The 14,389-nt window shown below is 53.0% G+C and overlaps 1 protein-coding gene across 1 annotated transcript; it reads left to right on the forward strand.

Annotated features, from left to right (window-relative positions):
* Positions 1-8,750: 8,750 nt before the first annotated feature.
* On the forward strand, positions 8,751-12,046 carry LOC149810211 (uncharacterized). The gene is made up of 4 exons (XM_089994374.1): positions 8,751-8,890; positions 9,350-9,557; positions 10,309-10,635; positions 11,678-12,046. Exons 1-4 carry the CDS (start codon positions 8,751-8,753, stop codon positions 12,044-12,046), a joined length of 1,044 nt encoding a protein of 347 aa, XP_089850500.1.
* The last annotated feature ends 2,343 nt before the right edge of the window (positions 12,047-14,389 follow it).

Here is a 14,389-nt window from a genome sequence, read left to right on the forward strand (position 1 = left end):
GGCGCAGGGGCTGAAGTCCTTGGACGTCTGTCCGGGAGGCACCTTGACGTTAGGGAACACCGTTTCTCCGCCCTCCTCAACGTCTGTGAGATACATGAGCACCGTCATGATGCGGTTGCCGCCGTTGTCGGTGCCGCCCTCGTGGAAGAAGTAGTCAAAGTGCGGGTCGTATTTCTGCATGTTCTGCACAGAAGGGCTGCCGCGTTGGCACAGTTCTTGAGGCACACAGGTTTGCTTGCATGTATGACTTCGAGGCAGTCAGCTTCTGCGAGTCACGGTTCTGAGGTTCAACCGTTATGTGCGGCAGCTCAGGAAACACCCGAGTGAGAGTGAGCACGACCCGTAGCCAGATGATCGCGCCACCCAAGATGACCGTGGTATATCTTAGTCCAACACTACCGCATCCGCATGGGCATTGCCAACTCAAGAGCTATTGCAAATCAGTGCTACCATTGCCATCGCCTGAGGCAAGCATCGCTCATCACGCAAACATATTCGCACCTGCCGAGTGAACTTGCTGTCAGCTTCTCATGATCTACGGCACTCCCAGCAGCATCAGCAAAGGACCATCCCCTACCACCGCGGCCAACTACCCACTTAGCACGAACTCACCACCCCCCGCCCCTTGCCTGGAGCACAAGCGGGTGTGAAAGGTACCAACGGAAAACGGTTGCGAGGCGCATGGACAGATGAGCGTGAGGGCCAGAAGCGCAGTCCCGAGCGCACCTTGTAGTCCAGCACTTGGAAGCCCTCGCCCTGGCCGACGTCCACCATGGTCCACTGAGCGATGCGCTCCTCCACCTCCTTGATCACTGGTGACTCGCCCCGACCAAAAAACATTCCAGAAGACGTTCGGATGTTGCTGATCTCCCCCCCTCCGGTCTTGGTGTCCACCACACTGGAGCGCGACATCCGCGGCTTGGCATGCTCCACGAACCAGTCGCACTCATCTGCAGGTCCATGGATACTCGCATGAGGAAGGCGTGTGAGTGGGGGCTTCAGGGGAGCTGCTGTGAGGGCTAAGTCTCTGACTGCGACTTTCCGACAGAACCACGCTGCACTGGAACTTGTTGCGGTGTTATATGACAGTCACGCGGTAGTGCCCAAAAAAGGGCAGAGAGGCTTACCCAGCCTTCAGAAACCACCTGACCTGCCCAAAGCAGCAAGCCTTCTCTGTTGTCTGACATTTCAAATGCAGAATGCTGAGTTCCAGGGTTGAAATTGCGCATTGTGGCGGCAACCTCTGGACTCGATGCAAATTGAGTTAGGAGAGTGTACCGATCCTAGAGGCCGCAGTACACCCAGCCGCAGGGGATAGGATGTAGGTACCCCCAATATACGCCCTGTGCTCTGCTGCGGAGCACGCACATCACCGTATGGTGCTAACAGGCCGGTGTTGCTTCCAGCTGCTGATGACTGAAGTGCGCAAGATCGCATCTTTAGCAATCTCTGCTGCCTAGCAAGGAGCAGCGTGCGTTCAACCGGCATGGATGCCATTTTGGTCAACCATATAGTGGGTGCCATGGGGGTTTGTTGGGGCTCAGCTCCACAGACCCTAGTGTACGTGCCCTATCGTATATGTTGATGATGGCGAGCAAGGGCGTACCGGAGGTGAGGAAGTTGTGGACGAGGAAGATGCGGTCGGGCCACGAGAGCACCTCCATCCACCGTTCGTTGGGGCCGTGGGCATCCGCAGTGCCGACACTGACGGCCTCAAACCGCTGCGACTTGGCACGCTTCACCTCCCCAAGCCACCCTGGACGCAGACGCTTTGGGTGAAACGTCGCCCCGTAGGCACATGACTTCAAGCAGGATACGCCAAATGTTCCAAGGACAGACAGGCATGGTCTTGAGTCTTGGTGCTACAGCACTTTTCAGTGCATTGGTACGACAGCCATCGAATTGGCACTTGTACTGTGTCATTTGCAGGGACTGTCAGCAACGTTATGCGATGTTACAACGCTGGACGAGTTTTGGAGCTGCATCTCAACAAGCATGGCAGCTCCTATGTGTGGAGATGTGGTTGAAGACGATGCAATCTACGTGGATGATGGGCATGCAACGTCCCATTCTTTGACAGAATTTGCTTTGACACTCATGACGGACAGCTTCACAGCCTTGCCACAAAGAGATATAGGATCGATGATAAATGAAGACAGCTCAGTATCATAGCTTACCACAGACACCGTGCCGGCATCCGTGCATCTGAACAGTTGACCAACATGCTCCAAGAACAAGCTTCAACCATGGCCCGAAAAGCCAAACCTGGCCAACAGACGGAAGCATTTTGCTCTGTGAACGTTTTCTCCACACCTAAATACAGCCTCGAAACATTTCTTATGCGCATGCACTGTCAGCGTAAACTTGGAGTCTCAACAGCCCCCATATACTGTCAATGCACAATGGTACCGGCGGCGTTGCATGATAGAAAGCATCCAAACGTTACCAACCAAATAGATTGCGATGCTCTTGGTTGAAATACAAGCTCTTGAATCCAACTGGATACCATGGTGCTGTTTCTCAGCGCCGAGCGTAAGCGTCGGGCAACTTGTCGCGAACGTTGAAATGCATTTGAGGGCAGCATTCAAATATTGACAATTGAAGGAAACCATACATAGGTCACGTCGCATGGGAAGAACTTGCCTGGCAATAGTTCGTCGGAGAGTACTTTTCGAGTCAGGGTTTTGGTACTGTAAATACTGTGGCAGCAAAGAGCAACCAGCAGCGCCGCAAAGATTCTCCGAACACCCAAAGCTTTCATAATAATCAAATTACGGTGGGCAGAAGTTGAAAACTTCAAGCCAGGCGACGCAAACTCATAGCAAGGTCAGCGGAAGAGCAGATGCAGACGCAATGAAACCGACACGCCATGCAACCAGATCGTTGCAATGAAAGGAAGATACGATGGTTGTACGCAGTTACCAACTCGCTCTGCACAGATACCTGCTGCTAAAATCAGACGTACCCACCTCATGCCCTGGCACCTGGGACATCCACAACTAAAGCATGATGTTGGTCTGCAATGATGAGCGATGTCAATGACATGCAACAGGTCGGCTAGGCCTCAGCAATGGCAGCGCGTGCATGCCAGATTGGCTGGAGTGCGGATTCCTTCATGTACTTCGATTCGTACGTACTCAATAAGGTCATCGGTAGCGTTGCACCAATACCCGGGTGACGAACGACGAAGTTCAGCGGAACATGTTGCTGCTACCATACGGGCATGTTCTAGAGGCCGTCGGCGCAGCTGACGACCAGAATGTGCGTCCAGCTTCGTGGCTGCCTCAGCGCACACCATGCCGTCCGTATGCATGACCAGCGACGCTTATGTATTTTGAACGAGCGCTGGCAGTGTCAGTGACGTTGACAGTGGTCTTGCATGACCGCTATCACGGCAAACGCTTGGAAGGCTATGCCGTGTGGCTGCCGGCTGTCGCCATGTGCACAAGATGCTTGGATTGGCCACCAACTTCATTGCCGAGGATCGACAATCTGCTGGTGAACTCTGCGTGATTGGGTGACAGTGACGAAACTGCGCTGAGGACAGATGTTGATGGATGCCCTCTGCTCCTGTACGTACGTCGTGCGAGGTATGGAAGCTGAAATGGCAGGGCTTTCGCGCGTGCCGGAACCGGGGGGGACGAGAGTTCTTGCAATCGGCAGTGCGATTGGGCACATGGATGGCGCAAGTTTGGCAATTGCACCATGATCGATGCGCGTGCAGGTGTCATTTTTCTTTTCCTGTGATATTTGATGCATGTTGTTATCTGCTGCATCCGGTTTGCTTCCATTGTCGCATTTGACGTGGTACTTTCCCTGCTCGACCATGTGCGAGCCTGCCTGCTCGCACCGGAAAACTGCAATTACTGTAACCTGCCACCAGATGATGTGCAAGCTGTAACTTGTGGCATTTGGGTGCCACTGCGTCACATGCGGAACGTGTGATTCGCACCTGGTGAGACCACATAAGCAAGAAATCGTTCGTCCGTGGCGTAATCGCACACACCCACGCCCCCCTGTGGCTGAGATGATTCCAAAAGATCCTTCAGTCATCGCGGGTGCGATATTCGGCCCCAAACATTGAATGCGTCCGTTGCTCCGTAGCTTTGCGACAGATACTGGTGGACAGCTTGTTGCACATGCCACATGCTACATGTACATTGCCAAGGGCGGGATTTTCCAAAAGAATATTTCTCGATGCCATTTGTTTGGTTCGCAACATGGGATGCATGCTCGCTGCCTTCTGTCAAATGCGTACACATAACCTGCATGTCACAGAACGTGCAGGGAACGGCGTGCCACAACCTGTCTTCAATCAATACACATTAATGGAATTACTTGTTCTTGTCCATATACCTTGGCGTCCTGCACGTTTCTTTCATTCTTGAACACGAGACATGGCTTCCCTGTACCCAAGAAGTCTGGCATTTCTGTCCTTCGCTAGCGAGGGCGTATCACTCAGGCCAAGAAGCACTGTTTCACACGAACGTAATTATCATTACTCGTGGCGTTTGCCGCTTGCTTTCCCATTCTGAGACATTCCGCTTGTCGTTCTGGAATGCGTGCGTCCGACTCCCTTTGGAAATGGGCGTTGAAATGTCTGTTCGCACAAGAATCTGCACGGCTGTTGCTGTAGGCAGTGTAAATAAAGCGAATTTCATACTGACGGATCAACCGTGCATCTCGCTCAAAAGGGCAATTCGGCACTTCCGGTCATCAGTTTTATGCACTCGAGCACGGTTTCAGGGTTTGGCTGCTGAGGCATGGCTGCAACGAACTGATCGCTGCTGTGAGGTGCAGGGGGAGTCGTGAAAATATCAAAAACTCGAGGCCGCAAGCCCACTAGAGCGGCCGAGAAGGTACAGATCCCGCAGTCTTGTCCCCTGCGTCTAGATCTAGAGACGGCTTGTCGCAAAACGTGCATGCTCGAAAGACAAGCTTTGAGCCGTGCAAGCAACGCTCCCGCAGGAGGGACGGTTGATCTGTGCCAAGGTGCCACGCCCATGCAATTCCATGAGCGCTTGCCCTGTCATCTCGCGTGGCGCAGTCATTTAATCGAGTTGACACAGGCACTGCTCATCAGCATGCATCGCAAGCGCATGCTCGGCTTCCACGGGGCGCAAAAACTGCGAGTGCTTTGGACATGTGGTGCTTGCGATGACATACACCCGACACCAGTGGCTTTGCGCATGCACTGTCTGAGGAGCTTGCAAACAGCCGCTGTGGATTTGCACTCTCTTGCAGCAGATAACATTTTCTGTTTTTTTTTGAGAAAGTCAGCAAAGACGGTTGCTTTCCTTTCAGAGAGCGCACGCAAATCGTTTGGTGCTGTAAGGCGTCAGGGTCGCTGGCAGGGGTTGCACAAACGTCTGCTGTGGGATGTATGGTTGAGATTCACAGCCTGTGGTTGCTTGCAGTTCCTAAGCACCACATCGTCCCGCGCCGCCGCTGCCGCCGCTGCCGCGGCGGCCGCCCTCGTAGCAGCAGATGAAAATGTAGGAATCGATGACGGCACGGCTCAGGGCATCTTTGCGCTGAAGAAGCGCCTCCTTTCCCGCTACGGCCGCGAGCAGCGCTCCAAGGCTGCCGATGCATCCGCTGTCGCCGTCGCCACCGAGGCACGTGACCGTGCAGAGGAGCAACGCTTCAAGGACATGCAGAGTTTGCGCGCCTCGCAACAGTCAAAAGAGCGTGCGCACAATGGGGAGGCCCCGCCCTCGCGGGGGGGCAGCCTGCCTAAGGCCGCGAAGGCCCATGCGTTGCCAAACATATCGCCCACGCCACGTGAGCGCACTGCCCTGCCGCCTTTGGTACGGGGCGCAGCGCCCTTGGATGTAGTAGAGGGCGGCACGGACGTGCCGGGCGGTCTGTGCGAGTCATGCGCTGATGGGGGGGATGTTGTTGACGACGTGCGCGACGATGCGGTGCTGCTCAAAGATGCCTCTGGAAAGTTCCGGAAGCGCCCACGGGACGAGGCACAAGGCAGCATGGCTCTGTACGATTCCACACTGCTGTGCTGCGCTTGCATTTGCCATTTTGACGGCTATCATGTCGTGCGCCCTCGTTGTCTGGGAAATCTTGCAGAACGAACTCACGCACCTCCACTTCTGCACAAAGGTTGGTATGGCCACATTAGTGCCTTGCGGCTGCTGACGTCAACGAAAAGAAGGATGGCTTTCCTTACTTTTTATAAGTTTGCATGCCTTGACTGTCTCTATGGGCTTGTGCAGATTATATCGCACCTTTGGGCCCGCATTCCTGCGAACACGAACACAAAACAAGTTCGAGATGTCGCAGCCATCCACCTCGGCGCACTTTCCACGACACCGATGGGCCGGGGTTTGGAGTCTGAAAAGTTTGAGCAAGCTAACGATAAGTGCAAAGTGATAGGAGATGCGTCCTAGTTTGCATGTAGCATGGAGGCATGAGTCCTTCAAGGCGGGAAGCCAACAGTGTATGCAACCGGTAGACATGGCTCCTTCGACCAGCGGGATCTGTGAGACGTACTTGCTCAAAGGCCTCCACAAAGCAGGATATTGGCGATGATAACTCAATATGTGCGTGGCGGCGGTAGGCTACAGGCAGCCAATCTAGTCGGGTTTGGGAACGACTACCCTGTGTAGCCTGCGAAGGGCACCAGAACACCCGGCTGCGCAGTTGCGGCGACGATGGGTAGGGCTAGTTGTTAAAATCACGTTGGCACCAACACACCTGACTGGTGCTCCGTCATGCAGGCCAGTCAAGCGCGACTGCATCCAGGATACGGCGTCCACGCCGTCAGCCGATGTGGGCGGCGCTTGTGCCGCACCGACGTCATTTCCACCCCAGCAAACGCTGCCTCCCATCTCGGTGGGCCTGGGCCCCAAGCGCATTGCCGCAGCTCGAGTTGTGCCGTGCGAGGTGGAAGGGGAGCACGCAAGCCAGCGCGTGGATTTGGCGCTCTTCAGCGATTCTGACACGTTGATGACGGGGCTGCAACGCCTCTTCCCATCGTACGACCGGGATGAGGTTACTTTCCCTTTCCGTCGCGTGCCGCGTCACCTCATCGTCTGAGTTTTCTTTGTGCGACAGCGTTTCACCAATTTGTTAATTACTAGCCCATCCATCCCAGCATAGGTCACCAGCAACAACTTGTTATGCACACAGAGCACTGGGACAGATTGCAATTGCACGTGCGACCATTTACGGTATGGTTGGGGAGCTTTCCTGCACGTGCGGCTTCTCGTGCGTGCCACCGCACGATGGCAGTTTCGTACGCTGGCAAGCGGGCAGCACTGTGGGGCGTGCATACGTGTGAGGCTGCCTGGGATCACTTGGCAACTAGCAACTTAGGGAAATATCCTAAACGGCGCATTTGGGTATGTGTTGGTTGGATGCATCACCATATAAGACAATAACCGTATATTAGGCAACATGGACTGTGGCATGCAACTGTGACCAACAATGTCTGGCGATTTTGAGCATGTTGCACCCCAAGGGGCGGCGTCATGCTGCCAGGGCTGATGACACTAATTCTCTGAGTCAATCGCAACTGCGCTCACACCTGCATTCCTAGGCCACTCAGTAAGAGTTGCTTTCTGGTCCTTGGAGGCCAGCAATGATGATGGCATCCAGAGGTGGAAAAGCACATGCGTTTTCTCTTGCGTGGTTTATACCGGGAGGGTACAACATCATCATCTTGCTATACCTCTTGGGTGCAAGGTACATGTCGCAGCACTCATCCTTTTGGGTGACTGTCATGCTGGGATAGGTGGTCAATGAAGGGCGTGTGCACTGCAACTCACATTGACCACATCACACTAGGGGGATATGGCACCTCGCTGACCTGAATATCGACACAGGGGCCCACTGCTTGGTGGCATCACTGCACCTTGACAGCTGCGCAAGTGACACTCACATTGGATGTGTTGCAGATGAAGCTTGTGTACCTCGACGACGAGCAGGACTGCATGGCGGTCTCGGAGTCCACACCATGGGCTTACTTTGCAACCTCTGCCACCAAGCTGATGCTCATCTCCAACTAGAATGTGCTGACTTTGCTTCACAGCGCGCCTGCTTGCTTGTGTCGCAAGCTTCCTATTTTGCATGAGCCTGGGACGGTACGGGCCGCCCGTAACGGGCGTCTGAAAATGTCTCCTCAGGAGGCACGGAGTGTGGTTGCACAGAACATGCGTCGTCAGTTCCACTGGTGCAAACGCATTTCTTTACATTGGGGCTTACCGTCCGTTAGATGGCATAACACGCTTTGCGGGCAGCGTCGTTGTGCCTTGCACGAGACGACTTTGTCCGGTACCCTTCGACGCATCAAAGTGCATATGCGGCGCCGGTGCTGGATGCTAAGGAGAAGCTTCTGACAGAGGGGCAGGCATTCTGGCACGCCGAGGGGTATCTTATATCGTGACAATGGTATAGGTGCATGCTATGTAGGCCCTGCCAGTGAGAGCAAATTGGTCGCCCTGTTGTGCAGCATGTTTTCGAAAAGCGAAGGCTTGTTTGTAGCCTATGCTGCTTGCGCCGCCGCCGCCAAATTTTGTGTAGTTGTGTGCAGCAATAGCAGTGCGCGCACTGCCGTACAGCTGTACCATCGTGATACTGGACGCAAGACGACGGCCTAGACAGCGTAACGCATGATGTAGCTTCGTCCGTTTGAATGAAGCGGACACACACCTGGCGAGTGTACTGAGTACATCTCCGTCTCAAGGCGCGACGTGTGACCGTTATGATTATCCCGTTCGGGCGGACGCTGCGTCATGACGGACCTCTGGCCAGCTAGCACAGGCAAGTGCCGCACGCGGGTAGGTACATTGACCCACTCGGCTGCTCTTCTACTCTGTTATGCGCCAGGCGTCGTTGTGAAGCCGTTCGGCGAATACTTATGTTCTTGGGCGTGGTGACTCGGGTCGCTGTGCTCGAACGATCAACACAAACGCATTCCCGAGGCCAGTCCCTTCAAGAAGCCCTAGACTTGACAAGTATTCCCCTTGTTGGCCCAGCACCCTGTAGAATGCGCAACCTGCTGGTAGTGCTATCTGCGGAGTTTCTGCAATTTCAAATAGAATTTGATTTACCATAGGACATGCCGTAGCCTTGGCATAGGCACTTTTCCTTCGCTGAGCAGTATGCAAATCACCACTCCACTTCAGCGTCGATACCTGAATAGCAGCGCATGCTGCAGCTGGTACGTGACTGTATACCGTATTGCTTTAACCATCCTTGGCAAAGTGCGGAGAGTGCAGTGTTCGGTCAAGGACCTTTTCTTGTGGCATTGTTCTTCTAGTAGCCTAATGGGTGGAGATCAACTGCGTTCCTGTGTCTGTCTCCTTCTTCTTGGCATTGTACAATGCTCTAGGGACATACATCAGTGCCGTTTTCAAGAGGACACTGCTGGTTGGCAGATTTGTGCACATGACGACTTGCTACTGGATGAAGCATGCGCTATAGATAGAATCCGCGTCGACAACACCGATGTCGATACGTTCGATCGATTCTTCTTGGAGAAAAGACCTGTGATCATAGAGGGTGCGGACCAAGAGAAGTTTGCGACGGCCACAAACAAAGTAAGTTTGCTCCCTCGTGCCACATCCGTCAGTCCATCTCTTGAAATACATTGTCATGATGAGCCGAAAATCCAGAACTAAGTTTGTTCGAGCCAAGGCCGCTCAGTGTCTTGCTAACAATTTTGACGAGATTGGTTCCCGCCAAGTGGCGCACTAAAACGGCCCGTCTTGGCATGCGCTCATGGCACGGGAAGCGTAATAGCGAATGTTTACATTTCTCTCTACATGATTTGTGCATCCGACGAGCGATTCGAAGATATTCAAGCGTACTAGGGCGAAACTTAAGACATAACAGAGAGACGTCATCAAACCTCTCGAGGATTGATGACGTCTCTCTGTTATGTCTTTCTTTGAGCGTAATTGTGCACGTTTTGACAATAAGGTGGGAATAGTCGCGTACGCATTCGTGACAGCTGCAGCCTGAGGGCAAGCGTCTGGAGATGCGTGAGCTACGCCCTTGATCACGATGTTGTGCGTCCATGGATGACCCGCGACATGGCGATTGCAATATGACGATGTTTCAGCTTTTTTAAACACTACCAATCAGAAATATGCATTTTCAATCCACGAAGTTATCGATCAGATCTAACAAACAACCCGTGCCGCACGGCGTGCGTGCATCGCCAGGGGCATTCTCGAGATAGCGCTGCGGGCGATTACTGATTCGCATCCGATATCATCCCTGTGCAAGAAAGTCGCTCGTGCGTGCTCTCACACTGCTTGACGCTACTCAGCCCCCTTACTTTTGCAGGATGCATTGCTTCAGGAGTATGGGAACATTACTGTTCTGCTGAGCACCGCGAACACGGTATCCCACAAGAAGGTGGCCACATCTTTCAGAAGTTATCTCGAGGGCCTCTCGCCGCACACAGGCTCGCGCCTGGGCAATGAAACACTGTACCTGTTTGGTCCTGAATCAGAGCTCTCAGAGCGCTTGGCCCCCTTGATTCGGCTCTATAACAAGCCCGTGTTTGCGGGTACAAAATTAGCCTTTTCTTTTGGAATTGGAGCGTCAGGCAGCGGTGTACCCTTCCATGTGCATGGCCACGGGTTTAGCGAAGTTGTCCATGGTCGCAAGGTGAGACCTCCAAGAAGTGTCCTGAACCTAATGGCTTTCGAGAGATGCTACCAAGACGATTCTGTCATGCCAGTCCTGCCACTTTTTACGTGTGAAGGCAATGGTGAGATACTTTCTGGCCTATAATATTTGGCTTGTTGGGCGCTATCACATACGAAACGCACGTTTCCGAAGCAGAGTGTAGTCACATGCATGCACACGTGTGTTGCTGCATCAAGTAGCAGTGGCCGTGCAAGGCCATCACTGCGCTGTGGCTCAGTCACACAGTCAGCTGGGGCATTCAAAAGGGGAAGGTGAAATGGCTTCATTGGCAATCAGGTGCTGTATGGCGTCTGTTATTCAACTGTTCCTTGTCACATGCGCAGCTGATTGTATGCCTTGCACTTCAGCGCATACTTAGAAAGGGTCACGTGTAGAAGCAGTTCAGCTGAGACCTTTTGCAGCACATGTCTGAGTGCACTTTTGTTCATGTTTTGACAACATGAAGCATGCCAAGTAGCCTTTAGAAATAACAGCTGCTCTAAAATTCTGTATTCATGTTGACATTAGTTTCTCCTTGACCGCTTGTATGGCAACGCACTGGTGTTTGCTCCCTATAGAGCAGCCGAGTATCTCGCACCTGCAAGCGTGTTGCCATATTTCTGGAAACCATTCCCTAGTTAAGTTCTATGTTGTGTCGAAGTCACGAGTGGCTATGCACAATGATCTGAAATGTACCACATATCTGTCAAGTTCACCCTGTGACAGGCATGGTGTGGTGGGCAAGACTGGGATCGAGCACATGAGCCACCAATCTTCAGACAGGCAGTTAGACCCCTGTTTTCATAAGCGTAGGTCCCTACCATGTATGCGCCCTAACCCTAACCCCCAAGCATTGTTAGCGGCTGTGGCCTTGCATCCCTGGGAAAGAACCGGGGCATTAGGACTAGGTCGCCATGGGCCCTGCAGGAGCTAGGGGTTGGGGTCTGTACACATATTTCAATCAGTTTGACCATCTCCGTTACCATCTCCATTATAGTCACCGTCTGGATGAGCCTGGCAGCATGCAGTCCTTGAGGCTGGGCTCCATATCAATGATGCATCGCGTGGACTCAGTGCAAGCCGTGGTTTGCAGCGATGGTTTCTGTATCCTCCCGAGCACAAGCCTCCCTTCAATCCCGACGCTTCCAGCATGTCGTGGCTCAAGGGGGAATTCCCTCTCTTGAAGGGCTTGGACCGCTCCCTACTGCAAGAATGCACCATCCAGGCCGGAGAGGTGCTCTACTTTCCTTCAATGTGGTGGCATGCAGTCATCAATGTAGGCGAGACCGTCTTCATGTCGTCATTTGCCTCCGACCAGGCCCCGGCGAACACAAAAGCCAAGCCACAGCTCAGGGGAGCACGTGCCAAGCTGATGTTTGGTTTGCGCTGAAGCAAGGTGGAACGTGCGTGATCGTGCCATCGTGTGCATCGGGACGTGCTCACAGGCGCTTTGGTACTTGCTGGCTCATGTCGACATGGGCCTTACAATTGCAATGAACGGGCGTCATCAGTTGGTACAAGTTTTTGCAAGAAACGGGTTGACATCCGAGACGTGGCGCGGAGCCACTAAGCCACCCGATTGTACAGTCCAGGCACAAGCGGACGCCCTCAGGCATTGGACCCACAACGCCCAGCTTTTGTGCCGCCTGGACTTTATGACGCCATTGTCAAGGTATGCAATGAGACGCAATGACCGCGGCCTTGCATACTGTTGCCTATGATACATAGCGCTATCTTCGAACTGCAGTGCGAGCCATCGTTTGCGTCACAAGGGCATTGTCAAGGGCCTTGACAAGGCTTGTCACATGCTGGTTTGAGTGCCAAATGACTCGACGCACGTGGTTCGCGAATTGTCTATGCGCATCCAGATTGCTGCAAAGTGTGAAAAAGAACAGTTGAAATACAGGAAATAAGGTTTTCGTTGTTTGCATGGCGAGGTCCCTGTGTCTTTCAGGTGCAGACGCTGGATCTTGTGACCGATGGCGCAAACACAAGCCTGTTCGCCCTACTCCACCTGCTCTCGCAACGTCGCTGCCGAAACTATCTGCTACTTCAAAAGAAGTCGCGAATACAGATCGGTTCTTTGGGACTCAGTGGAGGCGGAAGCGTCAATATTGCAGGCTGTCAAAGGTTTGCTCCCTAAGCTAAGCCATTGACACCATTTGCGCTCGATCAAAACCAGCATGCTGTTGCACATTTACTTGAGTGATAGCGTCGCGTTGGTGAACGGGGCTTTTGTGCAGATGTGCTTTCATGGTACGTGGTTGCTGGCTTGGATGCATGAAACCGAGCCGAGCAATAGCGGTGCAAGGTCGCCATCCTCTGACAGCACACCTCAGAGGCACATCAGTCACCTTTGCTTGATGCCAAACAGCTTGGCTGCATAATCGCAACATCGTCATTCCTCATCACGTTCTATACAACTTCTTGTTGTTATGCTCTAAAGCAGAATTCCGAGAGTACAGAGTCCAAGTAACCGCCTTTGATTTCTGCATACGCTGCCTGTTACTTTGTGCCTCACTGTGCGCTCCTCCACTGTTTGAGAGTCCCAGGAAAAAAGTGTCAGGAACGATTCCTACCCTGCCAGGGCCCCTGTGGCCACAAGATAGCAGCTCAGGAATGCGGCGAAACCGTGAACGCACCCTATCTATCGTCAACGCCGTGTCCAATACCCTTGTGCTTGATGTGATATGCGATGGAAATGAAAGACTTGGTCATATCATACATGGACGGTTACGTGTCTGCAGCATGTTTGGACACAACATTTTGAAAGCACACGATTTCTCCTGAGGTTTGGTTGTATCTACTATACTATAGGTGCTCTTGATATTCATGCGTACGCTGCAGTTGCTTTCGCCGTATGTTTCGGGCTAGTTTGGATCACCTTTACTCATCGGTGCTATCTGACTATCGAAGCGTTGTTGCACCGTTCTTGACACGAAGATTGGATGTATGCTGACCATCCGCAACCTCCGGGCGTGGCAGGTTGTGGATAGTTGTTTCCTGGCTTTCAAGAAATTGCACAGCAGTCGAATGGAGGAGGTCGGGATAGACCGAGGTAGTGTCCGTGGTATTTTCGCCTTGCTCCTACACAGCAACATGCTTCAAGTGCCATCATGTTGGAAAACCGCCAGGTTGTCGACACAATTTTAGCTTATTGCCCACGTTATTCACTATCATATCGGTAGGATCTTTCAAGGGTCGTTTTCGCCTGGGCCAGGTCTCCGACAATTTCAGCGTTGTCCAGTCTTTGGTGCGTCACGGTCTCATATTCCATGTTCCAAATGTGCAGCCCCACGGTTGGCTGTAAACTTCGCCCATTCTTTTTCTTCAGCTCCATTGTAACAGATATGGTTTTGCTGGTGTCTCAATTTATAACAGATTTCTCTGGCTGCCACTGCGCTTTCTCGTCTGCTACCCCGTTCCGATGATGTGGTCCCCCACACGTACACCATCATCGCAAGGAACAAGGTATAAGTGTTCCAGCCAACCCTGTGGCTCGCCTTCGCACATTGTTAGAGCTCTCGGAAGTGTCTTTCAACTTACGCAGAGTTGATTGGTGCCGTGTGTGCAACGATCGTAGCCGTTCAGTGGCAGCTGCACATACATTCGCCACAGCGGCCGTGACCGTGCCAGGCATAAGCAAACTTTTACCTGAAATATGCGTATGCGCGACTTCATCATCTGCGTAATCGCATGCTCTCGGGCATCGCGTGCGAAATTTTCCGTGCCT

This window comes from Nuphar pumila, unplaced genomic scaffold (genome assembly GCF_984573655.1).
Source record: "Nuphar pumila unplaced genomic scaffold, dmNupPumi1.hap1.1 HAP1_SCAFFOLD_457, whole genome shotgun sequence".
Classification (NCBI taxonomy): domain Eukaryota; kingdom Viridiplantae; phylum Streptophyta; class Magnoliopsida; order Nymphaeales; family Nymphaeaceae; genus Nuphar; species Nuphar pumila.

Coding starts and splice junctions, on each gene's coding strand:
- LOC149810211 (XM_089994374.1), top strand. CDS start 8,751: ATGACGGACCTCTGGCCAGCTAGCACAGGCAAGTGCCGCACGCGGGTA. Junction 8,891..9,349: donor TACTTATGTTCTTGGGCGTG/GTGACTCGGGTC, acceptor ACAATGCTCTAG/GGACATACATCAGTGCCGTT. Junction 10,636..11,677: donor AAGTTGTCCATGGTCGCAAG/GTGAGACCTCCA, acceptor TGAGCCTGGCAG/CATGCAGTCCTTGAGGCTGG.